This window comes from Dama dama, chromosome 23 (genome assembly GCF_033118175.1).
Source record: "Dama dama isolate Ldn47 chromosome 23, ASM3311817v1, whole genome shotgun sequence".
In the NCBI taxonomy this organism is placed as follows: Eukaryota; Metazoa; Chordata; class Mammalia; order Artiodactyla; family Cervidae; genus Dama; species Dama dama.
This window is the reverse complement of record NC_083703.1, coordinates 38,287,876-38,313,790: the sequence shown is the minus strand read 5'-3', so window position 1 is coordinate 38,313,790 and position 25,915 is coordinate 38,287,876. Positions and strand designations below refer to the sequence as shown.

The 25,915-nt window shown below is 47.3% G+C and overlaps 1 protein-coding gene across 1 annotated transcript in view; it reads right to left on the bottom strand.

Annotated features, from left to right (window-relative positions):
• PCSK2 (proprotein convertase subtilisin/kexin type 2) overlaps window positions 1-25,915 on the bottom strand; it is a 230,315-nt gene that overhangs the window by 5,911 nt on the left and 198,489 nt on the right. Inside the window, exons 8-11 of the mRNA XM_061126390.1 lie at window positions 23,250-23,425; window positions 9,981-10,196; window positions 7,897-7,997; window positions 505-732 (exon numbers count right to left, since the gene is read on the bottom strand). Of these exons, the coding sequence (XP_060982373.1) occupies window positions 505-732; window positions 7,897-7,997; window positions 9,981-10,196; window positions 23,250-23,425 (721 nt within the window). The remainder of the gene's footprint in view (window positions 1-504; window positions 733-7,896; window positions 7,998-9,980; window positions 10,197-23,249; window positions 23,426-25,915) is intronic.

Sequence of the window (25,915 nt, the reverse complement as noted above, 5' to 3'; positions counted from 1 at the left end):
GATCAACAGAAACCCAGTCTTCCTGTCCAGGGCCATTGTGGAGAACAAGGTCTCCGCACAAACACAAACCACGACTAAGCTGAGCCCCGGTGCTCCTTCTCCTCAATACTGCGGTTGTACCACCTTTCTGCTAATTGGGAACGTAAGCCAAGATGCAGCTAACTACATCCTGCTCTCGTCACACTGCCCACGGCCCCCACCTGCTGTGGCCCAGAGCCTGCAAAGGCACAGATGCTGTAGGGCTTCCCCTTAGCAAAGTCCCTCTTTGTGAATCTCTCCCTCTTGGCAATAAGGGATGGACGTTCCAGGCCCCAGGACTCTGGAGACTGGATACTCTGAAACTGCCCAATGCTACAGCTCTGCCTGGAAGCTGATTGTCCCCGAATCAAACCCAGTGCATCTCGGGAGGACACAGAAAGGGCACCTGACACAGTTGCCAGCACGGTGGCAGTGTCTCCGGGGTATTTTCCGCGAGTAGCGGCAGAGTTTGCTGCCCCCACTTACTCTGGGTCCTGCACGGAGCCGCCCACGCAGTGGAACCTCTCGGGCACCGTCTTCCAGTCTTTGGCCATTTTCACCATGGCACCTGCATCTAGGACCCCGTAGCCAAAGAGATGATTAAACTCCAGGCCGACCCCATTCCTCCGCCACTGATGGACCTCGTCGTGAAGCTGGTTCCGCTTGGAGGTGAGCACAGTCAGATGCTGCATGTCTCTCCAGGTCAGACCCAGGCTGTGGACCGGAGGCAAGGAATTCAAGGACAAGGGCATGGGACAGGGGTGAAGGGAAGGAAAAAGAGACACAATGACTAAGATAGCACCTAGACCTCCAGTAAGATTTTGGAACGTCTATGAACCCCCAAGTCAAGGGAGGATTATCCATGCATTATTTATAACAGAGGTATAGTGGTACATCAATTAAACGTCTTGCCTTTCTTACTTAAATATATTTCAAATGCAAAAACTGACACACACTGGGATGGCTAAAATGAAAAAGGCTGACAATAGCAAGTGTTGACAAAGATGAGGGACAACTGAGTATTTTGCAGATGGGAGTATAAATTATTGCAAATATTTTGGAAAACAGTTTGACTCTATCTTTTAATGTTGCCCATGTGCTTAAGCTGCGGCCCAGAAGTTCCACTTCTAGGCGTGTAGCCAACAAAAATGTGTGTATATATTCACCAGATGTACATGTACTGGAAATGTCCATAAGCCCAAACTATGAAGCCCCCAAATGCTCATCCATAGTAAAGTGGATAAGCCAACTGAAATGTATTTATTAGACAGGGAACACTGCACTGCAGTGAGAATGAACTACAGCTACTCAGAATAACTGGGATGAAGAGAATGCTGACCCAAAGAATCAGACACAGAGGAGAACAAACGATATGACTGCAGTCACTTGAAGAAGAAAGACAGGCACAACGAATGTGTGCTGTCAGAAGTCAGGTGAGTGGTGGGTCTTGCACAGGTGGTGTTTGGAAGGGACACAAGGGGCTTCTGGGTGCTAGCTGAGCTTTGTCTCTGGACCTGAGTGTTGGCCACTTGCAAGCATTCCATTTGGGAACACGGGCTGTCAGTTCTTCAAGAGCAGAGACAAAACCCACAATATCTGTCTCCCCAGGGCCCAGGATGGCCCTCCTCAGCACACACTTCATTCAGCAAATAAACAATTAGTGTCTACTATTACTCAACGTCTGTGTTTTTTCAAAATGTCAGCCATGACCCGTTTGTGGGCTGGAAGGTAGACTGACTGCATGGGCTGTGTATCTGGGTTGCAGAGTAAAATCATTTGTGGGACATTTAAGACCAAACTGCTTCAGCCACATCTCAGGCTAAGTAAATCAGAATTTCTGGGAGGGGGACCCAGGCTTGGGAAATTGTTAACACTTCTCAGGTCTTTCCAGGAGACAGCTGAGGTTGAGAACCAGGTTCTTTATGAATGAAGGTGTCACGAGTGGGAGAAAACAGAAAAGAATGACAGTGTGACTGTAATATGAGGAAAGTGTGTGTGTGTGTGTGTGTGTGTGTGTGTGTTATGTGTTGGGTTGGAATGCAAAATGTATTTCTCACTGAGAGTCATGGTCAACAATGTTGGAAAAACTTTGCGCTACAGTTCTCCTCAGAATCAAATGATTCAAAGAACATCACTCATTTGATAAAATCTCATCACAGGCAGGTTTCATTGGTTCAAAGCTTTGAATCAGAGCCAGAAGACGCTAGTGATTCATACACTCGTGAAATGTAGACTCTCAGGTTTTAAGGAGAAAGTTTCAATGAAAGTCAATGTTTATTTGAGAAATTTAAGAACATATTTATTTTGGACACATGGTCCCCTGGACACGTGGACTAGGTGAACAGCGTGAAATTTCCTGACGTTGATTGTGGCTGAAAGCTCAGTGCTTTGGTGGAACAGGATTCTGAATTCATTTAACCCAAAAGTGTTGGTAAATGAGGATCTGCTAACTTCGGGGTAATCAGAGGGCTGGCAGGTGGAGTAGCTCTCACCTTTGCAAGGGGTTCTGCTACAATAATGTGCTATTCTTCCTGAAGGACCCCCATTAGACCTTTCTCCGTGGATTTATTCTCATGGGGCACACGAGAGAGAATGTGTTAGAACAAGAATGTTCTCATTTCTAAACTAAATCAGAGCAAGGTCCATACTCCAGTGTCAGAATTTGTGACACCGGTTGAACAACCATTCGCTTATGCCTGAAAAGTAACACTGAGTCCCTCCTATTTTTGCATTCTGAGCAACTTCTGAATTGACAGATGTGCATATATGCTAAGTTGCTTCAGTCGTGTCTGACTCTTTGTGACCCCAGGCTCCTCTCCATGGGAGTCTCCAGGCAAGAATACTGGAGTGGGTTGCCATGCCCTTCTCCAGGGGATCTTCCCAACCCAGGGATCAAACTCACATCTCTTGTGTTTCCTGCATTGGCAGGCAGGTTCTTTATCACTAGCACCACCTGGGAAGGCCTGATAGAAGACAGTGTGTTAGTGTTAGTAGTTCAGTTGTGTCCAACTCTTTGGGACCCCATGGACTGTAGCCTGCCAGGCTCCTTTGTCCACGGAATTCTCCCGGCAAGGATACTAGAATGGGCTGGTATTCCCTTCTCCAGGAGGATCTTCCTGACCCAGGGATCGAACCTGGGTCTCCTGCATTGCAGGCAGATTATTTACTGTCTGAGCCACCAGAGAAGCCCCATTGTGTAAAACAGGGATCTCACAACCTGCTTCAAGCTTTCATCCTACTACGGCAGCTCAAGGGTTGTAGGTGACATCTATTAACTAATACAAAATAAATGTACAGAACACCTACAGTATGGAAGTCACTGTGTTCAGTGTTATAGGCAAGGAATAGGTCATACTTTCAAATAGTTTATATAAGAGTTGGAAAAGTAAGACAGATCTACGGAAAAGCACTGCACAGTGAAGTGATTCTGTGACCATCTATTGAGTGTGTATCATGTCTGGGCTTTGCACTAGTTCTGAGCATGCTGTGGAAAGGTCTCAGAGCCTAGAGTCTGGGGGGAGGACAGACAGCTCAATATTTAAAAAGGGGTGGGGGGGGGAGCTGAGCTCCCTCCCTGTCATGCCGAGGGAGCCAACAATGGGGCCCCAGAGTTGTACCAAGGAGAGCATCTCACACAAAGTGGACCAGCTTTGGAACCACATGGGGACCCGTGACAAACGTGGATTCCTGGTCTCAACCTCAAGTCTCTGGCATCAGACCTCCTGGAGGCTGTGGGCCTGAGGACACACAGTTAGGACCACACCCAGGTGATACTTCTACACATGGAGTTTGAGAACATGGGTCTGAGACGGTGGTTCACAGCCTCGGCTGCATGTGTGGACAGCGTGAACACAATGATGACGTCAGATAGGACCCAGAAATGTTGCTTCCATGGACCTGTCCATACATCTGCCAAAGGCTTGAAGGATCCAGAGGCGGGAGAAGGCAAGTATTACTCAGGTTAAAAACTTTACAAAGCGCAGGAGTGTCAGGGAGGGAGAGCCAGGAACTGAAGCAGGAGAGAACCACATGTTAGAACATCACAACTTTATCTGAGGAACAGATACGAAGGCAGAGGCGCTTGAGCTGATCTTTAGAAATATCACCCAGAGGAGGAATTAAGATTTGTGGGACTGGAAGGAAGTGATATTTAACAGCAGTATGGAGGAATCTCTCAGACATAATGTTGAACCAAAATGCCATACTGATACTTAGGTGATGGTCTGTTTCCTGATTTGGGTGCTGGTTACATGGATGTGTAAGGCTTCCCTGGTGGCTCAGATGGTAAAGAATCCACCTGCAATGCAGGAGATCTGGGTTCAATCCCTGGGTGGGGAAGATCCCCTGGAGAAGGGAAGTGGCTACCCACTCCAGAATTCTTGCCTGGAGAATCCCACGGACAGAGGAGCCTAGTGGGCTACAGTCCATTGGGTCTCAAAGAGTTGGACACGGCTGAGTGACTGACACCAATACTACACGGATGTGTTAACTTCATAAGAAGTCTTTGAGCTGTCCCTAATGTGTGTGCACTTGTCTCTGTCTATTACACTTTGATGCGGCTTACATGACAAAATCATTCCTTGGAAGGTCACTTTCGGAAACACTGCTCTAGCCTAGAACGTGGGCTGCTTTAATGTGGATGGTTCTTCTGGGCCAGAAGTTTGCCTCCTTACAATCCCCTCAGAACCCTACAGTAAGCCTGGGGTCATGGAAATGACATATGGGAAGGTAGCTGTGTGTGTGTGTGTGTGTGTGTGCTAAGTCACTTCAGTGTGTGTGTGTGTGTGTGTGTGTGTGTGCTAAGTCACTTCAGTCATGTCCAACTCTTTGCGACCCTGTGGGCTGCAGCCCTCCAGACTCCTCTCTCCAAGGGATTCTCCAGGCAAGAATACTAGAGTGGGTTGCCATTTCCTTCTGCAGGGGATCTTCCTGAACTTGGGATCGAACCTGCATCTCTTAAATCTCCTGCATTGGCAGGCGGGTTCTTTACCACTAGCGCCACCTAACCCCCACTAGAGATATCCTGTGAAACTTCTCTAATATTGGACTCCCTGGGAAATGTGAGCAATTATCTCTGGGGAATCAAGAAGGTATTTTCAAGCATTGAAACATTTGGCAGAAAAACATTTTATGAGATTAAACAACAAGGTGATGACTGGTCAGGACAGAGGACTGGGTTCCCTTTGTCCCTTGGAGCCACAGAGATGGTCCTTTTCCCTATTTCGTGGTCCCGATGGGCAGACGTTTTAGACAGGATAATTTGTTTACTGCATTCAGGTTGTTTTGGAAAAGCTTTCCTGTTGGCCCTCTGAGGGGGAAACAGCCCTGACTGCTGCCACATATGTTCCCAAGTACTCCCAGATGCCTTGTCTGAACACAAAGAGAGGTGAGCTGCAGGAAGTGTTCACAAAGAGAGTCTTCTGGCCTCCTCCCTCTGGGCTCTCTGCCGGGGCTATTTCATGCTGATCAGAGGTTTTAACTCCTGGCTTTGTTGTTGTTCAGTCGCTCAGTGGTATCTGACTCTTTGCGACCCCATGGACTGCAGCACGTCAAGCTTCCCTATCCTTCACCATCTCCGGGAGTTTGCTCAAACTCTTGCCATTGAGTCTGTGATTCCATCCAGCCATCTCATCTTCTGTCGACCCCTTCTCCTCCTGCCCTCAATCTTTTCCAGCATCAGGATCTTTTTCAATGAGTCAGCTCTTCACATCAGGTGGCCAAAGTATTGGAGCTTCAGCTTCACCCTTCCAATGAATATTGGAGCCCTTTTGCCCACTGAAAAGTCTTGGGCTTTACCACCCCAGGAAGCCCACTCCCTTGCCTTGATTTGGAATAAACTCTGAGGCAAGATTTACACTCCAGAACTCCCCCTGGAGTCAGGCTGAGGCCGGAACCTTTGGAATCGCGTCCTTGCTCAGATCCTTTCCCATCTCTAACCTGCTTCCTCTCTTTCCCAGTGGTCTCTGCTGGGAGCCCATTCTTAGTGAATTGCACCAAACTCTAATCTCAGGCTGTGTTTCCAACCTAGGTGGCTGGTGTCCTGAGAAGTCTGAGGACTGGCTTCCAAGATGGGTTTGAACCACCTACTACCAGGTATCAGTTTTTCCCCCTGTTTATGGCAAGAGAGTGCTCAGTTGATGACCACTGCTCCAAAATGAAGCATGCCTAATCAGTGACTGCATTCTTTTCTGTAAGGAAAGCTGCAAGTGTGGTAAAGAATGAGGAATAATTTTTGTAGAGCCCACAAATCTGTTGAAAGTTCCAGCAGCCTGCTCAAGCACTTTGATGGATCTAGATGTCACTTTGTTGACATATAGGATTCCTAGGTAGCTCAGTGGTAAAGAACTCGGCTACCAGTGCAGGAGACATAAGAGACATGGGTTCGATTCCTGGGTCAGGAAGATCCCCTGGAGGAGGAGGGCATGGCAACCCGCTCCAGTATTCTTTCCTGGAGAATCCCATGGACAGAGGAGACTGGTAGGCTAAGCTGTTGGCATATACACCTGGGCAAGTGACGTTTTGCTTGTCAGAATCCAGGGAGACTTTAAGACGAGTTCTGCCCTTTTCGATTTAAGGGGAGATAAGAAACTCCTTCTTATTCCCTGTCCTCTGTGAGAATCTGTGGCAGGAGCAGCCTCCCTCTGCTTGCCTGCTCCTAACCAGAGTGAGTGAGACCAACTCAGACTTTAGGACCCGGCAGGCCCTAAGAAGAAGAGTTTCATTTTTAGGAAATGCACATAATATGTAAGTTTTTTTTTTTTTTTTTTATCTTGGTGCTTAATAGGAAGAGAGTGTCCATTTCTTCTTTCTTAAATTTTCCACCTGAGTTTTGTTAACAGAATCAAAGTTTGGCTTGGCCCAAAGACAGAAGTCATCCCCAATTTGGGGCCCAATTTGTAAAAGGAGGATAACGATGCCTTTTTCTGCTTGAGGGCATAGGGGTTGGACTAGATAATCTTTTGAAGCCTTTTCCTATTCTAGGAATCAGCTCTTACCTCCTTTGCAAGTCAGAAAATGCACTGAATCTGTGGAGAGTCAGGCAGGGCTGCCTGAAGATTGATGCTAGAAGCTCTGGTTGCCTAGCAACAGCCAACAGAGATGGGAACTCAACTTCCCTGCCACAGGAGCCAGAATCCAACTTCTTACAAGTTTCTGGTTCTGTATTGGATAATTCCTTGCACAGTGAGCATCTGCACTTACACCACATGGATGTTGCCTGAAGCCACAAGCTCGTTGCTCAAACCAAAGACCAGTCTCTGGTTTGCACTAAGACAGGGGAGCAGGTGGGCAGGGACCTCTGCTGGTGCTCAAATCCAAGGTGGGTCCAGCAGCAGTGATGTGTGGGTTCTCTGTGGGATGGTGAGAACAAAGAGGGTGGGCGCCTCTCACTGGTAGCTGGAAGGCAGTAGCAAAGCTGATTTCTTGGACTACACTGTGTGACTTTGCCCACATTGTCTCAGTATTAGAGTGAGTTCACCATATAAGTTAACAAATCTGAAGTGAGAGCATCCTGTTTCCATGATATGTTCTGAAAACCATGCTAGATAACCAGCATGGCAATGATCTTCTTTCATTTAGCTGATTGGGAGTATTATTAGAGTGAAACAGCCATGAAATCCACAGATGAAAGAAAATATCTCTGTGCCCCCATGTGTGATTGGGTGTTGGACTCTTGTGTTCTCTAGGGATGTAATTTTGTGGGATGTGTGTGTGTGTGTGTGTGTGTATCATTAGCAACACCCACCAGAGTTCATGGCCCTGACTTTTTTACTGACTCTCACACCCACTTTTGCCTCCATGGACACTTGGTGTTGGGTTGGGAGACTTGTGTTAGTTCACCCTGCAGAGCTGGCCCTTGGTCCCCAGCTGGAAACATACTTAGCCTCTAAAGCCAGTGCGAACACTCCAGCTGCTTCGGGAGCAGCCGCGGATGTCCCAGAATGCCTCAGGGTGCAGTTGCCATATAAATCTGTGGTTGCCTGGAGGGGAAGAGAGTGAGGAATGAGTGAAGAAGCCCCACTGCTTTAAACCAAAAACAACACAGAGCAGAAGATCTTCTGTCTCTTTTACTTAAAGTCTGCCTTGTTCTGAAGATGGTTTAGATGGAGGCAAGAATAAGCTTAGCACTCATGTATTTATTTTGCCAGACACTTTTATCTGAGCTTCCTAGTGGCCTATGCAAAAAGGGAAACACAATCGGTTATAGTCACAGTGTCCATAAGATACAAGCAAATCAACTGTTTAGAGAGGCAACTCTTCAGCTATTCTAATAAAGAGATATTTATTTTCTGGACCCTAAAAGGAAACATTATAGGTGAAAAGTGACAAGCCAATACCACCACCATAGTCAAGGCAATGGTGGGGTTTGTTACAATGAGATTGGCTCAGAAAGATCAGGGCCACTTCATCAACAAATTATTTTCCCTCCAGGAAAAAAGGGTGGCATTCGTAAAGAGGAACAATGAAACAAGTTCAGCTAAAGTTTGCCTAGAAGGACAGCTATTAAAGAGAAAATGTTACATTCTCTACATCTAAAATCCACCAAGAGATTCTGGAACACAGTGAGCAAGACAACTGCTACATCAGTGATTACCCCAAGTGGGGAGGCTGATCAGCTGAGTTTTAAAGCATTTTACAGAGAGAATCCTCATCTTCAATGTTTGTGAGAGACAGGGTTTTCATTAAGATTGTTTATAAACCATGAGAATACTCATTTCTCCTGTTTGTCTGTAGGCTCCTTGAGTGGATCTATTATTTTGGGGGACAAAGCATCAGGGCGGTTTAAAGTCAACTCCTGGGGAAAGTGACCATATTCAAAGAGAATTCAGTGCCCCTCCCCAGCTGGAGTAGCATCACAGACAGGGGTTGAGGACAGAGTGATGCCACTGGAAGGCCCTTGGGGCAGGGAGGGGAGCTTCTGGGGGGTGTTTGGGAGAAGGCTGACAAGCAGAACAAGATCAGGGCCACCCTTGCTTGTCCCTTTCTGCCCACACAGCTCAGAAGATGAGAAAGTGAAGCCTCTTTCTGCTTGGGAGGAGCTGACACATTTTCTATCCTCCCCAAGACTAAGGGGAGCTGAGGGGGCTCACGGGAGAAATCAGGGGGGTTCATGGGGGAGCCAGGCTAAGGTCTGGGTCTCTTGCAGGGAAGGGACTTCTGCCAGCTCATGTGAGAGCTGGTCAGGTGGAGCTCAGACAGGACCTTGGGACTGAAGGGCTAGCTGGTACTGATGACTGCATTCTTGTTCCTGCCTTTTCCCCAACCCTGGAGGAGGTGGTGGCCAGGCAGAATGTAGCCCAGCCCGACTACTGAGTCACACACTAAATTCCTGGCTTGGAGGACTGAGAAAAGTCTGTATGCCTAGCAGATTGGAAAATTCACTGTTAAACCTAGGTGCCAGGGAAGGAAGAGTTGCTCAGAAGAGTGCAATAAATGTCTATGATTCTTAACCTTTTGGTTTTCTCAATTGTGGACCCGGTTTAAAATACTATGAAACACACTACTCTTCCTTTGCAAAAACACATGCGCCCTCTCCTGAGGAGGTCTAGGCAGCAGCAGGGACCGGGAAAAATCCATCCGTGGATGCCATTTCTAAATTACACTAATAAATGCATGTGTTCTTGGCTCAGATGGGGTGCAGGTGTGATGCTCCAGTTCTTCCTATTAGTTACCTTATAAGCAATGTGCGGGGGCAACATCTTGGTAAACTAGAGTTCATCATTATTTGTAAGCCACAACAATGAACAGGAAAATCTATGGACCATGAGCGGGAAGGAGGTCAAGGCGTTTATGTTTTTTGTGAGGCCTTGACCTTGATAACAAAGCATCACCAGCCTAGAAGAGGGGGGCATCTCCCCTTGGAACAGGGGCTGACTCTTTGAAGGACGGCCCTCCTTCCATGACGTCACCGTGTCTGCGTATGACATCACCAATGTCCTCACGCACCCCTGGCCCGCACTCACCACGCCGGCCTCCGGGTTCCGCTTGCGCCCATTGCTGAAGGTGGAGGCCAGCGTGGAGGAGCAGCTCTCATCGTAGAGCGCGGTCCTGCCGTCGTTGATGGCCGAGTTGATGGAGATGGTCCACATGCTCGATGCGTAGCCGTCGCAGTTGCAGTCATCGTAGCTGCCGCCGTCGCCCGAGGCCCACACGTAGATGCTGCCTTTGCCCCCGCGGCCCTGGGGGTGGGGGACAGAGAGGGATGCGCGGGCTACAGCGGGGTCTGCCTGGCCTCTTAAACAGTTGAACCCAAGGCCTGGCTTGGTTTCTATCTGTCTTTGAAAACCACTGTCCTTCTGGACAGGCACCCTGAGAATTTTTCTTTTCAGAAAGGAGTCAATATAAAGTCATCTCAATTTACAATTTAATCTGGGAATAACAAGGTGGGAAAGACTGGAAGAATCTCCTCAAAACTGACAAATGGACTGCTTTTTAAACATTGAATATCCTCATGGTTAAAAAGTCAAAGTATATGGAAAGGAAAATGAAAAAAAAAACAAATCCTTCTGCATGTAATTCTTACATATTCTTTCAGGCATTTTTCAGCAAAAATGCAAATGTACCTGTAAATTTATACTTAGCTATGTAAGATGTAAAAGATATTTATCTATAGCTTCTGTTTTATAGGTATTATGTATATTTTACATAAGTTTACACATATATATGTAGATATTTTGAGTATTAAAATACACATTTACTTACAGATTATATATATATGTATATGATACCGATCTCTGGGTTGGGAAGATCCCCTGGAGGAGGGCATGGCAACCCACTCCAGTGTTCTTGCCTGGAGAATCCCATGGACAGAGGAGCCTGGAGGGCTACAGTCCGTGGGGTTGCAAAGAGTCAGACAGTCTTAGCAACTGAGCACGCACACACGCCAGAGGAAAGGAGATGTCTGAATTACCTCCAAGGTCTCCTGCCTCCTGACAATGAGAAGTAACATTTTGATTGCTTCTAATAGGACTTGGAGTTAATTAGCTTGTGACTGGCTGAGTCGATACATCAACAAAGATTGATTCAGCCACTAGCTGAGAAGTGTCCTCGGTGTCTCAGTAAATCTGTCCTGGAAAACTCCATCCAAACAGGCAACTGCCCACAGAAACCAAGACAGAAGGAACCGTAGCATCCTTACAATGGAGAGGGTGCGAAAGGGTGCAGCCCTCTCAAGCAGACTAAGATTTGGGCTAAGTGTCAAGGATGCCGCCCTTGGAAAATGAAACAGACAGGAATCAGCATCAGTGAGTGAGGCTACCCGTTGGGGAACCTTCCCCTGAACCAGCCCACAGGTGGGCTGCTAGTGAGACAGGCAACCTTTGCTAAAAGGAAACCAATGCTAAAAGCATCCTCACCTTGATGTAGGGAGACTGGTTGTGACTCTAACCTGTCATGTTTCTCTGTGTTCATGACCCCTTTACGTTCTAGTTTGTAGCCCTGCCCACCAAGAGGAGGGGCCTGTTTCCCATCCTTGAGTCTGGGTTGGTTGCCTGTCTTGCTTCACCAAACAGGATGTGGTGGGCAGTGGTGCTGAGTCGATTCTAAGCATGAGTCTCAAGGAGCCCAACCCATGTCCACTTTCCTTCAGAGACCATGGGGACCAACCTGAGTTAGCGTGCGGGTGATGACAGACAGCCTGGTCAGGTTCACTGCCATAGCTAACAGTGACCCCACATGGGAGGCCACCCTAGACCAGGCGGTCTGTGGCTCACCCTCCAGCTGACCACAGATGCATGAGTGAGGTCACCTGAGATTCGCCAAGGATGGCCCAGGTTGGCAGAGCAACCCAGCTGACCTGTAGACCCACAATCAGAGTTAAGTGGTTGTTACTTACTGAGTTTGGGGAAAGTTTGTTATGTGGCTTTGCTCACCGATACACAGACAGCAGTATCAGCATGTTTCTGAAGAGTCAGCAGCAAACATTAGTGTTGTTTTGGACTGTAAGACTTAACCCACAGGAATATTTTGATTGCTAGGAATTTTAAACTTCATTTTCCTAAGCTGTTTGTGTGTGTGCGTGTTTACGAGGGTGATAATAATTATATTCTTGCTTCTAATGATTGGGTATCAGTAGCAAATAGTCCCTGACTTCTGGGCAAGATGGGCCACAAAGAGAAGACCCTAGTTCTGGGGGCAGTTGAGTGGGGAAGGGGCATGTATAAGAGGGCTGAGAGCTGACTTACTGGCACACCACACTGGCCTGTTAAAATGACACCCCAAGATCCAGTTCTGCCCCCAGCTTCACCTGAACCACAGCTGGGGTGAAATTGAAACAGAACAACTGTGACTCATATTCAGACAATCAGTTGGAGGGTACAAGGGAGAAATGAGGATGATGATTACAGAATACAGTTCTAGGGCACTTGGTGTGAAGCAGGGACCACTCTGAACACCTCACATTGTCACTCGCGGCATCCTCACAGCCGTCCTGCGTGGCAGGACCATTCGTGTCAAACACAGGGAAGACAAAATACGTAAGAAGAAACACAACAAACAAACAAACAAACAAAAGAGCTAAGTAGGACTTTGAAATTCTGGGGAGGGACACAGATGAAAATATGACCAATGGAGAGAAAGACAGCATCACAGGGTTGTTGATTTTCCCCAAGTTAACTTACAAATTTAACGTGGTCCTGACAGATGCACTGTATCGTTTGGGACTTAATCAGGCAGATTCTGCCATGCTGGGCAGTTCACTACAGGGAATTTTATCCAGGGAGTAAGTAGTAAAGAAGAACCAAAGCCCCAGTTGGGCTGTGGGGGTCACTCGGAGATTAGGGAGGAGATGGTCCAGGAGCCTGCACTGCTCAGGGTGGGCTGCCTGCTGGGGTCTCCCACCCTTACTCTGAAGCACGTGCTTGGAGGAGACTGGCTGTCTCCCTGCCCTCCGTGTTCGTCTGGTTCAGGCTGGAATTATCTTCTCTGCCTCTCCTCCGCCTCCGCTCTTTTTTATTTCCCTCATTTTTTTAAGGCAAGTGCATTTAGACGAAATTTAATATGTGGTGCTACTCCACTTTGAGTTCCCCCTTTGTGTTAGTCTTTGGAGGTTAGCGGGATTAATCTCTCTTAAAAGATTTCACGAAATGAGAATTTGTCACTGAGGCTCTATTGAGGATATTTGACCACTGATGTCCTCACCCAGGCGTTATTTTGTGTCCCAGGGGGCATTTGGCACAGGTGGAGGCATTTGGTGCTCACTACCAGCAAGTGGCAGACTTTTTCCCTTCTCTACACAAAATTAAAAGGAGGTTTCTCTCAAAATTCTGTATGCCATGAAGATACCTGGTGCCACCTGAACTTAATTTTTCTCAAACCTTGAGCTAACCAATGGGTTTTAAAGATCTTCACAACCCAGATAATCATCATGGTGTGATCACTCAGCTAGAGCCAGACATCCTGGAATGTGAAGTCAAGTGGGCCTTAGGGAGCATCGCTACGAACAAAGCTAGTGAAGGTGATGGAATTCCAGTTGAGCTATTTCAAATCCTGAAAGATTATGATGTGAAAGTGTTGCACTCAATATGCCAGCAAATTTGGAAAACTCAGCAGCAGTCACAGGACTTGAAAAGGTCAGTTTTCATTCCAATCCCAAAGAAAGGCAATGCCGAAGAATGCTCAAACTACTGCACAATTGCACTCATCTCACATGCTAGTCAAGTAATGCTCAAAAGAGAATTTTGAAGCCAAGCTTCCGCAATATGTGAACCGTGAACTTCCAGATGTTGAAGCTGGTTTTAGAAAAGGCAGAGGAACCAGAGATCAAATTGCTGGATCATTTAAAAAGCAAGAGAGTTCCAGAAAAACATCTATTTCTGCTTTATTGACTCTGCCAAAGCCTTTGACTGTGTGGATCATAATAAACTGTGGAAAATTCTGAAAGAGATGGGAATACCAGACCACCTGACCTGCCTCTTGAGAAATCTGTATGCAGGTCAGGAAGCAACAGTTAGAACTGGACATGGAACAACAGACTGGTTCCAAATAGGGAAAGGAGTACGTCAAGGTTGTATATTGTCACCCTACTTATTTAACTTTTCTGCAGAGTACATCATGAGAAACGCTGGGCTAGAGGAATCACAAGCTGGAATCAAGATTGCTGGGAGAAATATCAATAACCTCAGATACGCAGATGACACCACCCTTATGATAGAAAGTGAAGAAGAACTAAAGAGCCTCTTGAGGAATATGAAAGAGGAGAGTGAAAAAGTTGGCTTAAAGATCAACATTCAGAAAACTAAGATCATGGTATCCGGTCCCATCACTTCATGGCAAACAGGTGGGGAAACAGAGGAAACAGTGGCTGACTTTATTTTTTGGGGCTCCAAAATCACCACAGATGGTGATTGCAGCCATGAAATTAAAAGATGCTTACTCCTTGGAAGGAAAGTTATGACCAACCTAGACAGCATATTAAAAAGCAGAGACGTTACTTTGTCAACAAAGGTCTGTCTAGTCAAGGCTATGGTTTTTCCAGTGTTCATGTATGGATGTGAGAGTTGGACTATAAAGAAAGCTGAGAGCAGGAGAATTGATGCTTTTGAACTGTGGTGTTGGAGAAGACTCTTGAGAGTCCCTGGACTGCAGGGAGATCCAACTAGTCCATCCTAAAGGAGATCAGTCCTGGGTGTTCGTTGGAAGGACTGATATTGAAGCTGAAACTCCGATACTTTGGCCACCTGATGTGAAGAGCTGACTCATAGGAAAAGACCCTGATGCTGGGAAAGATTGAGGGCAGGAGGAGAAGGGGACGACAGAGGATGAGATGGTTGGATAGCATCACCGACTCAATGGACATGGGTTTGGGTGGACTCCAGGAGCTGGTGATGGACAGGGAGGCCTGGTGTGCTGCGGTTCATGGGGTCACAAAGAGTTGGACACGACTGAGCGACTGAACTGAACTGAACTGAATGAGCTATGTATTTACCCTAGACTCTGTCTTTCTTCAAGTCAGTTCCACTTAAGACTCAGAACCAATAAGGGCTCAACAAACCAGTTTGTTTTACTCATATATTGTTCTCCTAATCTATGTTAATGAAACTATATATCTACTTGGAAACCTGCCTTTCTTCAAGATTCATGTCAGTAGTTTTATGGCCTGGGATGACTCACCTTGTGCCAATGTTATCTCAAAATGCATGTTGTGGGTGAAGGGCCTGGTGCCAGTCTCTGAATTTTGAGACATTCCCTTTTCTCTAATTAGCAGACTGCTGGAGAAGGAAATGGCAACCCACTCCAGTATTCTTGCCTGGAGAATCCCATGGACAGAAGAGCCTGGCGGGCTACAGTCCATGGGATCGCAAAGAGTCGGACACGACTGAGCAACTTCACTCACTCACTTACTCAATAGCTATATAAAAAGTGAAAGTCGCTCAATCATGTCCGACTCTTTGCGATGCCATGGACCATATAGTCCATGGAATCCTCCAGGCCAGAATACTGGAGTGGGCAGCCTTTCCCTTCTCCAGGGGGTCTTCCCAACCCAGAGATCATACCCAGGTCTCCCGCATTGCCGGCAGATTCTTTACCAGCTGAGCCATAAGGAAGCCCAGTAGCTATAAAACATCTGGCTAAAAACTAGCAGGGGAATACTCTTTCTTCCCCCTTCTGATGTCTATGTCAGAAACTTTATCTCTTTTATATTTTAATAAAATTTTATTACACAAAAGCTCTGAGCGATCAAGCCTTGTCACTGGCCCTGGCTTGAATTCCCCTCCTCCAGAGGCCAAGAATTCCAGCGTCTTTCACAGCTCAGCAACAACCTTTCACTTTTAATACAAAAATAATGGCACAAATTGCTTACCATTGGCTAACATGAAGTTCCAGCTCAAGGCTGGTACATTGGCTCCGTGTACTCTCAGCACATCACCTGTGCCAGGAGGTGGAAATCCTGCTCTGAGAGGCTTGGGTCTGAAGTGAGTTGGTCCCTTCATCCTACCCAATATCTAGTGACCTGGAGTAATGGCTGCCCTCCCCCGCGCCCCACCCCCCCAGGCCCTGGCCCAGTGGTGGTATCTGCTTGCAGATACTGATGAAGCCAGCCTGATATAGTTTGCCTTTTCCTAGACACTTAATTACACTAATTTTTATTTTCCAGTCACCTTGATATCCTAATAGAACATAGATATACTTAAAAAAGTCATTGCATTTGTATTATGAAAATCATATTCTTTGTAGAATGACTGGAATCTAGACTGTGAAGAAGAAAATAAAAATCTTATGTAATCTTCCATGAATAGAAATCCACTGGTAATATTTGGTGGATTCCTGCCAGTTATATATATATGCAAAGCATAAGAACAGGTTTAAGAATGAAAATGGGATCATAAAATCTATCTATCTTTGTGGCCCTGCTTAAAATGTATTTGTCCCTTACCATTACATTAACATTTCCTCACATAATTAAATACTTTTCTATACTTTTCTAAGTTTTTATTAGTCTTCTTAGAAAGCTATTCCATAATTTATTTACTCTTTTTCTTAGATGTACCTAGAAGGCTGTTTCTAGGTTTTAAAGTGCTGACATGAACATGAGTCTATATATGTCTTTGTATTTCTATTTATTTCCTCAGGCAGAGTCTTTAAAATCGGGAATGTGAGGTGAAAAGTAATGAATGTTTGAAGATTTTTGACCCATGGTGCCATATTATTGGTTTTATAAGGCTTAATAATAATCTATATTTTCACCAGTATTGCACAAGAACTCAGTATTCAGCCCATCTGGGTTAAGATTTAGAATAATTAAAAAAATAGTTTTGCCAACTTAGTGAACAAAAACACAACTCATTGTTTTGGGTTATTTTTTCACTATCAGTTGAGTTTTTCTTTCTCTACATTTTCTGTTCATTTGTATTCTTTATAAATACCTTAGCAAAGCACCATGTCTCCAAATATAATGTCCTATGCATATCTTTTCTTTCATATCTTTTTTTATTGATTTGTTAGAGCTCTTCCTATATAAAAGAACTTAACCAAGGTTTTGTCATCAAATATTGCAAATATATTTATATACATATGTAGATATGCTCTTTTCTTTTGTATTTTGCCTGCATTTTGACTTGCAGAAAATGCAAGGCATTTTTTATTTTAATTAATTACTTTAGTCTATTTTTTCACACCAATATTTAAATAACATAAAAATGTATTGATTTACAAGTACTGCTTTTCTGTACTCACAGTTCATAGAATAATTATATTCAAACTACTCATAAATACCTTTGACATTTGTATGTTTCCTCACAAGATCACTGGTTATGTCTTGGGTCACAGAACAGTTTTTCTGGGCACATTATTGTGCTGTTGAATAGACTGCCAAGTATTTCTAGCTGCCTGCTGTCTGGGCCCATGATAGCGTCCCCTTGTGGTTGGATGGGATCCTGTAAGACATTCTGAACCATTTATTGGTCAATGCCAGACCCACAGAGCTCTTCCTTCCCTCTGCATAGTAAGCAGCAATGTTCCAGATGTCAGCTCTGACCTCCAGGAGACTGTGGTGAGCAAAGCCTTCTACTGACTGTGATGGATGAGTCACGGATTGAGTAAAAACCTTTGTGCTTTCAAACCTCTGAACTTTGGGGGCTGTTTGTTATTGCAGCATAAGAGAGCCTCTCCTGACTGATACAGTTGGTCGTGTTCAGTTCCACTTAGTTTATATAGATGTAACATTAAAAAACATACAGCATTTAAAAAACTCTCTGGGGACTTCCCTGGCGGTCCAGTAGTCAGGACTCTGTGCATCCAGTGTTGGGTATGAGGGTTCCATCCCTGGTTGGGGAACTAGGATCCTGCATGCTGTACAAAAACGCCCTCCCCCCGACAGGAAAAACCCCTCTGTATAATGCAGTCCCTGAAAATTTTATCCTGAGCCATAAGCAACCATTTGTGTAATGTTAGCACAGTTCCTATTTTCACTTTTCCCTAGATGTATATTCTGACTCTTGACAACTTAACCACCTACTGAATTGCTTTTGTTTTTAAAGTGTGAATAAAAGCCTTTTAATTTGAAAAACATTAAGCACCACAAAAATTAGAGTACATAGTATAATGAATCCCCATGTATCAATTGATCAGCTTTGACAATAACCAGACTTACAGAAATTTTGAAAGGTTTTATGAGTAATATTTATTATCTTTTATTGGGGGTACATATGTTCTTTTGTATGTTTAGAAAGTCCCTCTCTGGCACAATATCAGGGACTGAATTATATTCCCATGTAGCTGTTTTATGTTTCCATTCTTTATTCACTTCCTTTCTGTATGTGGAGTGTTGGGGGTGTGGGGTGAAGTCACAGAGTGCTTTAAATGAGGATGACGGATGAGTGGTTCCCTCCTGGGAGCGTGGTTAACTTCTGGAGAACAGCAGGCCATATCCGCAGGGAGAAATAGTTGGTCCCACTTTATGTCATTTCAAAATCAGCTGCTGAGACCAGGACTTGGGGTGACCTCAGAAAGCACACGTGAGTACAAGATGGGAGTTGGGGAAGGAGTGGGAGAAAGGCCAACCAGGGGTGAGCTGATGAGGAGCCCCCCAGGCTCTGGAGACCCCTGAGAACCTTTCCCCATGATCTAGGCTGTGTGCATGGGGCCTGGGACCACCCCACAGTGCTAGCAGGTCCCAAGTACAAGCGGCACTGGGAGAGGCCAGCTGGTGATGGGCAGGAAGCCACACCTGGGCAGGTGCAGCCAGACCACTGGATCCCAGAGTCTGCGTTGTGCCCCATGGGCTCCTCAGAGTTCAGGAGGAGTGGGTGGGGTGTCTGAGTCCCAAGAAAGCCAAACGAGGGTGGCAATGTAGCTTCTGCTTATATCCATCACTCGAGCCTGTGTTTCACTGCGCCTGCGGGTGCCTCTAAATATGGCTTCTCCTGCTGTACGTCCACCTTGGAGGTCAGGCTCCTACGCCATCCTATCTCTTTCTAGCAGGATCCAGACACACTGTGATGAGCCTTTCTGATGTCATGGGGGCTGTGGAAGGCTGACAATCACATCAATCTGTGAACCCAGTAGTTGGGTTTCTCCTTGGGTGCAGATGATCACCACCGTCAAGAAGGCTTATTTAAGGGGAGTGGTAGCCGCCTTGGTTTGTCCAGAGTTGGGGAGTCCCCAGGAAGTGGGGCTCTCAGTGCTAAAACCCGGAAAGCCTTGAGCAACCAGGGTGGTTGGCTACTCCACCTGAGGCTGGCTGGCACTTAGGAAAGGTCACTAGAAACCCACCAGCTTTTGCTCCTGTTTCTCCTTCTCAGAAATGAAAGGAGGGATTGTAACTGTGATAAGCATTCCACACAGCAGCAGCTGCCACTCAGGTGGAAACCTCTGTCTGAAACCTTCGTTTCAGAGCCTGAATCAGGGCTCGGGGAGGCGTCACTGTGGCCAGAGGCCTGGCACTTGCACCACCACGTCCACCCGCTGGTCTAATTAAATTTCAGCAGGGTCACCAGACCTCTCCTTGCTCATCCGGATTAATCACTGTCTCCCTGGGAAGCCTGCCTGCACCCCACTCCCGCTTCCTGGAGGGTGCCTTTAAAGCCAGGGTCTTGCAAGTCACCCCATGTACAATTCCATTCCAAGATCTCGGACCTATGTCCGTGCCCTTTGCAACCCTCCCTGCTATGCTCAGGAAATAAACAATCAATGCTTTGTCTCATCTGGGCCTCAGACATTTTCTGTTGCTTCATCTTTAAATATTCCTAAGGTGTTCCCTCCGATAGCAACCCTGTGGTGTGACTAATAAGAGGTTGGGTTATAGTCATCAGAGACAAAGATGGGCCAGGGTTGCCCTGGGTACATTTCCTTAAGGTGTGGAAAGAAGTTCATGAGTCAGTTGTTGCATTAAAGAGCCTCCAGTGGTCTCTGAATTCCTCTTCTGGTTGTCAGAGTGACGTCACATGCTGTGCCCTGTATCCACAGGCCTTTGTTCTTCATCAGTCTCTCTGCAAAGGCTACATCCTTTTCTAATCAACAAATGCATCACCTTGTTGGTCCTTTATTACCCGGAGAAAGATGACTCCAAGCTCTACTAAGCTTTGCCCAAGCTGCACTCTGGAGATTGTGGTAGATGGTAGTGGCTGTCGCCCGTATTCCTTCGACCTTATGGTTTCTTGTGCACTGGGGGTCTGCAGATGTCAGCACAGGCATGTCTTCGTGTAAGGGATTTCTCCCAAGAGGCTGAAGGCTGCCTTGCACACCTGCCCCAGGGGTGAAGGTGCCACTTGGGAACCATCTCAACCACTGACTTTTCTGCCAGCTACTGTGCTGCTAGCTTTAACGTGTGTTCTGCAAAGTTTCATAGTTTTCCCGAGGGATTAAGCTCCAGTTAATCCCAGCTCGGTTCCAGCTTCAGTGGTAGCTAACTCGAAGACAAATCCTTTATTGGCCCCTTTCTTCCTGGTTACACCTCCCCGCTCACTCCTGGCGTCCCATTCACCTCCCAAAGTAACCACCTGAACTCAGGGTCTGTGTCTGGGTTACCCTGAACTGAGAAGTCAGTTCCTGGCTATCATAATTCAGGGATCTCTGTCTGGCACCTACTCTGATATGTAATGTGAAGAATGTCTTTACTGGAAATTCAGCACGTAGACCTATAAAGAGGAAAGACGGGAAATAGAGGGGGAGAGGTTTCCCTCTCTTCTTTCATGCCTGCTCCTTGCTTCCTCCCTAAAGTGTTTACTGAGCAAATTTAGGAAACACTGACTTAAATCCCTAAAGAGCCAGGTAGGTGATGTGCATGTCAGCAGCAGTTATCATACGATTGGGAGTGGTGCTGTGGCAAATAGTACATCCCTGAAAAGTTCTCTTATCCTCTGTTTCCTCTTTTTTAAAAAACAATTTTTTATCTATTTGTGCATTTGGCCACCCTATGCGGCCTGCAGGATCTCAGTTCCCCAACCAGGGATTGAAGCCACGTCCACTGCAGACCCCCACCAAACCACCGGGTAAGTCCCTCTTCTTGCTTTTCATTGTTACTATATTGGTGAAACAAACCTGTCTGCAAGATGCTAAAATTCAAAGACAAGCGTCAGAACTGCTTTAGTGGAATAGGTAATTGTCTGACACCTTTGTTTAGGTGCAAGTGAAAGTCGTTCAGTCGTGTCTTACTCTTTGCAACCCCATGGACTATACAGTCCATGAAGTTCTCCAGGCCAGAATACTGGAGTGGGTAGCCATTCCCTTCTCCAGGGGATCTTCCCAACCCAGGGATCGGACCCAGGTCTCCTGCATTGCAGGCAGATTCTTTACCAGCTAAGCCACCAGGGAATCTGTTGAGGTAGAGATCACCTTTCAGGGGGTGTTTTCCTTTAGACTGGACCAGACAGCTGAGTAATCGGGAGGAAGGCTGTGCTCATGTGTAATAACCCATTGCTCACACAAGTCTGTAAACTTGTCCAAAAATATTTTTACCTTGAAACGAGGAAAGAGTCTCCCACAGTTTGAGGGAGATTCAAATGAGAAACTGTGTGTTTTTCACCACTCTCCACTTTGTAAAATATTTACATGCTGTTGTCTGACGATAAGTCATAACAATTTTTTTTCTCTTAAGTTTCGGCGTACTTGGCATGCTTTGCAGAATGATCACACTTGAAAGAGCCTTTTTAATTGCAGCAGGGGACATCACAGATGGAAGAGAGAGAACTCCCCTGCCTGGGGATGTGAGGGAGCCGTTCAGAAGCTCCTGGAGAATGACAGGAGCCGCCCTGGGAGGTACTCCATTGAGCCCATCTGCATTGTAAATTCTGACCCAAATGTCACCTCCTCCCTGACTCTTGGCCTCTGGGTGTCAAAAAAAATTGCTTCTCAGTAAAATCCGTGTCTGATGGGGAGGGGGGTGTGTTCCCCTGGGTCCCTGCTGTCACCTGATCCTGGGCTTGATGGGCAGCCTTCTCTCTCCTTCCACACTGTGAATAACTCAATAAGGAAGTAGCTGTTTATGTGTCAGAAGTCTCACTAAGGGTCTGGGCACTGAGATGGGGTAGCGGCATCACTTCCTACCCCACCCCCAGTGCTATCAGTAACCCCTCTGTATACTGCACTGTGCCACTCCAGTGTCAGGGACCTGTGTGGCGTCTCAGACCTGCTGAGAGCGGGGACAGGGCACCACATCACCCGAGGGCAAGTCCAGTCCTGGGAAAAGACTAAGATGACTTAGACACAATGACGACGTGCCCTGAGGAGTGGGTGCAGTGGAATGAAGGGTGAGTAATCCAGTCCCTCCCAGGGACAGGTGGACACACCTAGCCTGGAGATCCAGTCCCCCGCCTTCCAGCCAAGGCCCAGGGATTGGAGCAGAGACAGTCTGTCTCCAGGATCCCATCTGAATTCTTGAACCACAGAGTCCACAAGCCTAGGGAAACCTGCTGCTTTATGCCTCGGAGTTTGGGGGCAGTTAATTAAGGGTCCGTAATGACCCTGACAAACACTGGTGGTTTGCGGGGCACCTCCCAGGGCCCAACACTTGCATGTCTACCTCACATCTGGTGGTGACCCCAGGAGAAATGTGCCGTTGTCACTGTTTTACAGGCAGGCACACAGACACTGTGAGGTCAGGTCACTTCGGACACTCAGACCCTGAGCAGCAGACCTGGGGCCTGAACCCAGGGAGACTCTGCCCCGGTGCCTGGCTATGCTAAGTAGCAGGGGACTCTGCCCAGGGATCCCAGAGACCACCTCCTTCCGCTCCCCAGGGGCTGCTGACCTGCGCAGTGACCCCGAGGCTCTGGCTGCCTCCCTTTGAGATACTGCTTTGATCCCTTCTCCGTGGCTCTGTCCGTTCCTGGGCTGATCCCAGGGATGGATGGCTGAGCCCAGCCAAGGGAGCTGCTGGATGCAGCTCCCCTGCTGTGCCCTGAAACCCCCTGGTTTGCACAAAGATCCATCTCTCCCAGGGCTGCTCCAAGCCATGCCTGTGCCGTGGGGGCGCTAGTCCAGCCCCTCTGTGGGACCCTTCTTCCCCACCCCTCTTCACAGGGGCCAGGATAGCCTCGCCCTCTGAAGGGCCCCTTTGCCCTCCTTTGTCTTTCACAGGCAACTCCTCCAATAAGTCTGCACCTTGAACCCCATTTTGGGGTCTGTTTCTCAAAGGACATGAGCGACGGCACAAGGTGTCAATTCCCACTTCCACCCCTGCCCTGCCCCTTGTTCCACTCCATCATTACCTCCTCTCTATTCCCCATCCCCCAAACACCTCATCCCACTCGGTCCCATTCTGCCCCATTCCCTGGAGGACACAGGAGTGACCTTACCTTGTTCACGCCATCCGCCATCGCTTGCAGCGTGAGCTCCCGGGGCCCGTCCACCGTCTTCCCGTTGTCGGTGGGGCCCCAGCTGGCGCTGTAGATGTCGATCAGCTGAGGCATGTGGCTGATGGAGGAAGCCTCGATGATGTCCGTCATGAAGGGCTGGTCCAGCATCCGGATACCTGTGGACGCACGGGGGCAGGGTAGCACTGTGGGCAGGTCCGGGTTCACAGGAGACAAGGTGGGGATGGGAGCTAGTTCCTGGATGTGGCTAGGGGGTCTGCCACAGGTCCTTGTGTCCTGGAGTCAGTGGGGTGACCCCGAGTCCAGCCTCACACAGTGGGGTGATCGGGGGTTAGGAAGGTGCACAGAACCACCCACCCCATCTCCTTGCACCTCACCCACCCCTTTCCTTATGTACCTACTGGGAGGCAATTTTATACCCCTGACAAAAGTTGCTAGAATTCCTAAATGAGGCCAGTTTCTAAGTGGAAGCTTGGCCTCCAGGGACTGGGGGCTAATGGAGGACACCTTTCAGAGAAGAAGTAAAGCTACTGTGCATGACAGTGTGGTGGGAGGCAATTGCTCTTAGATATTTGAGGAGAGATTCTAGAGGGCAGAGGGCAGGAATCAGGGGACAGGGGCAGAAGGAGGGTCAGGAAGAGGAACTCTCGGTTGCATCATAACTGAGAAGGGGCTTTGGGATGACAGAAATGTCCAAGGGGTGATTCTAAAGTATATTTGAAATGGGTGCAGGAGACACCCCTTTCTCCCCTGGGTCACCTTTGTAAAGTTTGTGCTACCCAGATGCCTGGAAGGAGTGACTTCCTCCTGGGAGCTTTTCTTTGATTGTGTGATTGTGCGTCTGTGTGTCCAGGGACTCTGGAGGAAGAGGTCCTCCGTTCTCAGGCCTGAGCACCTGGGGAGCTGGGGTTCACATCACCCCCCCTCCCTGGGACTGCTTAGAAAAAACCTCTTGGGGGTTCACTGAGCAGCAGCCAATGGAAAGGAGTTTTGTTCCTTCATCATTACCCTCAGAATATTGGCTGTTGGAAGCAGTATTGTTCTCTGCTCCATACACTGTTTCAAGTCAAGGAGCCTAGAGTGTTGGTGAGTGTTGGTTCGTCTTCTCACTGGAGCTTGGAGTGAAGGCCTGAACTATAGACAGGCAGAGCCTGGCTTCCCACAATTCTTACTTGTCCCCAGTGGTCCGAGGACTTTATTACACAAGGGCCAGCCTGAAACATGGTGTGCACACCAATTTAAAGAAGGAAGATTCATGTATGTTGGTTACCTATGTACTTGTCACCACTTCCCAAAATCTACAGACAGTTCCTGAGAACTAACTGCTGATTGTTGAACAAAGTTAGAGACCCACCTTGATTTTCCTTTTCTAGTTGCAGGTAATAGAGTTACCTGTCTTAAAGCCAATTATAGGATCATCTGGAAAGTATTTCCTAAATACTGTGCCTGGGCCACTTTTTAGTTGATTTTCCCCCAAAGAGAGATAACAGGTCCAGATTTTTCCATCCTCTACCCATAAATCAGGTCACCATTTTTGCCAGCGTTAACTAATTATTAGTTAACATTCTTTCTCCTGGAAAAAAATCTCCTACAGAATAAGCATAGTCTTTGGTTTGAACTTTCCAGAAGCTAAGTCTTATAGTTCATTTCACTAGGGATAGAAAACCTAAAATTCCACATTTTGCTTTTGGTCCAACTATATTCTGCCCATTAGGAAAAAAAAAAAAAAAAGAAAACCTATTCAACAAAGGTGGCCAACAGTTTATGGAATCAATTGAATAGCACAGCTTCTTCTCCTAAGTCATGTCCACTTTGTGGATGGGCAGACTTTGCAGGGAGACTGGTATTCACTGCCAGGAGAAGACTCAGATGGTCTTGAAGTCATCCAGTGCCCAGATGACCAGCCTGCCTCCACAGGAAGGACGGAGAAGTTCAGCACCGAGCAGAGTGGGCCTGGACTGTCCTCCCTGTATCTTGTCACTGGCTGGGGCCCTTTGCCCTCTCTCGGCAGCTCCTGTCCTCTGCCTCTTTCTCCTCCATCCCACCCTGGCTGCCTTGGTGATGCCCAGAATGCCAGAGCTGTTGTGCATTCATCTTCTGACTGCTTGGCATCTAGGGAGGCGGGGATGGCCACAGGCTGGGAGCCAAGTTCTCATTCATATTCAGGGGCCAGGCCCCGGGCATTCTTTTAATCTCATTAAGCTTGGGAGGAATGAGGTATGCATGAATTGAAAGAGATACACGATTAATGTTTGCAGGCAACAGCAGCATTAGGGGCCAAGACTGAGGCTCAGGGTGACCCAAGAGTTTTTAGGGAGGGACTCTGTCCTGAGTGCTCTAGGAGCTACTGAGTGGGGGCCCGGGGAGTGCAGAGAAACAGGGAAGCCCAGGGAGCCAGGACTCAGCATCCTAGTGTCTGCAAAATGCTCTGCTGGCTGATGCGACATGATGGCAAGACGACAGGCCCATCAGTGTTCCTGTCCCACCGTCAGGACTCGAGGTGACTCAGTGGTTCCTCCTCCCTCCCAGAGTCTGAGCCTCTCGCCTGCTGCGCTGCTTGATTGCAATCCTGGCCTCTAGGGCCTCCACAGCCCACGGATTTGTGCTAAATCCTCTGCCTGTCCTCTTGTTATGAAAGGCGAGCTTGT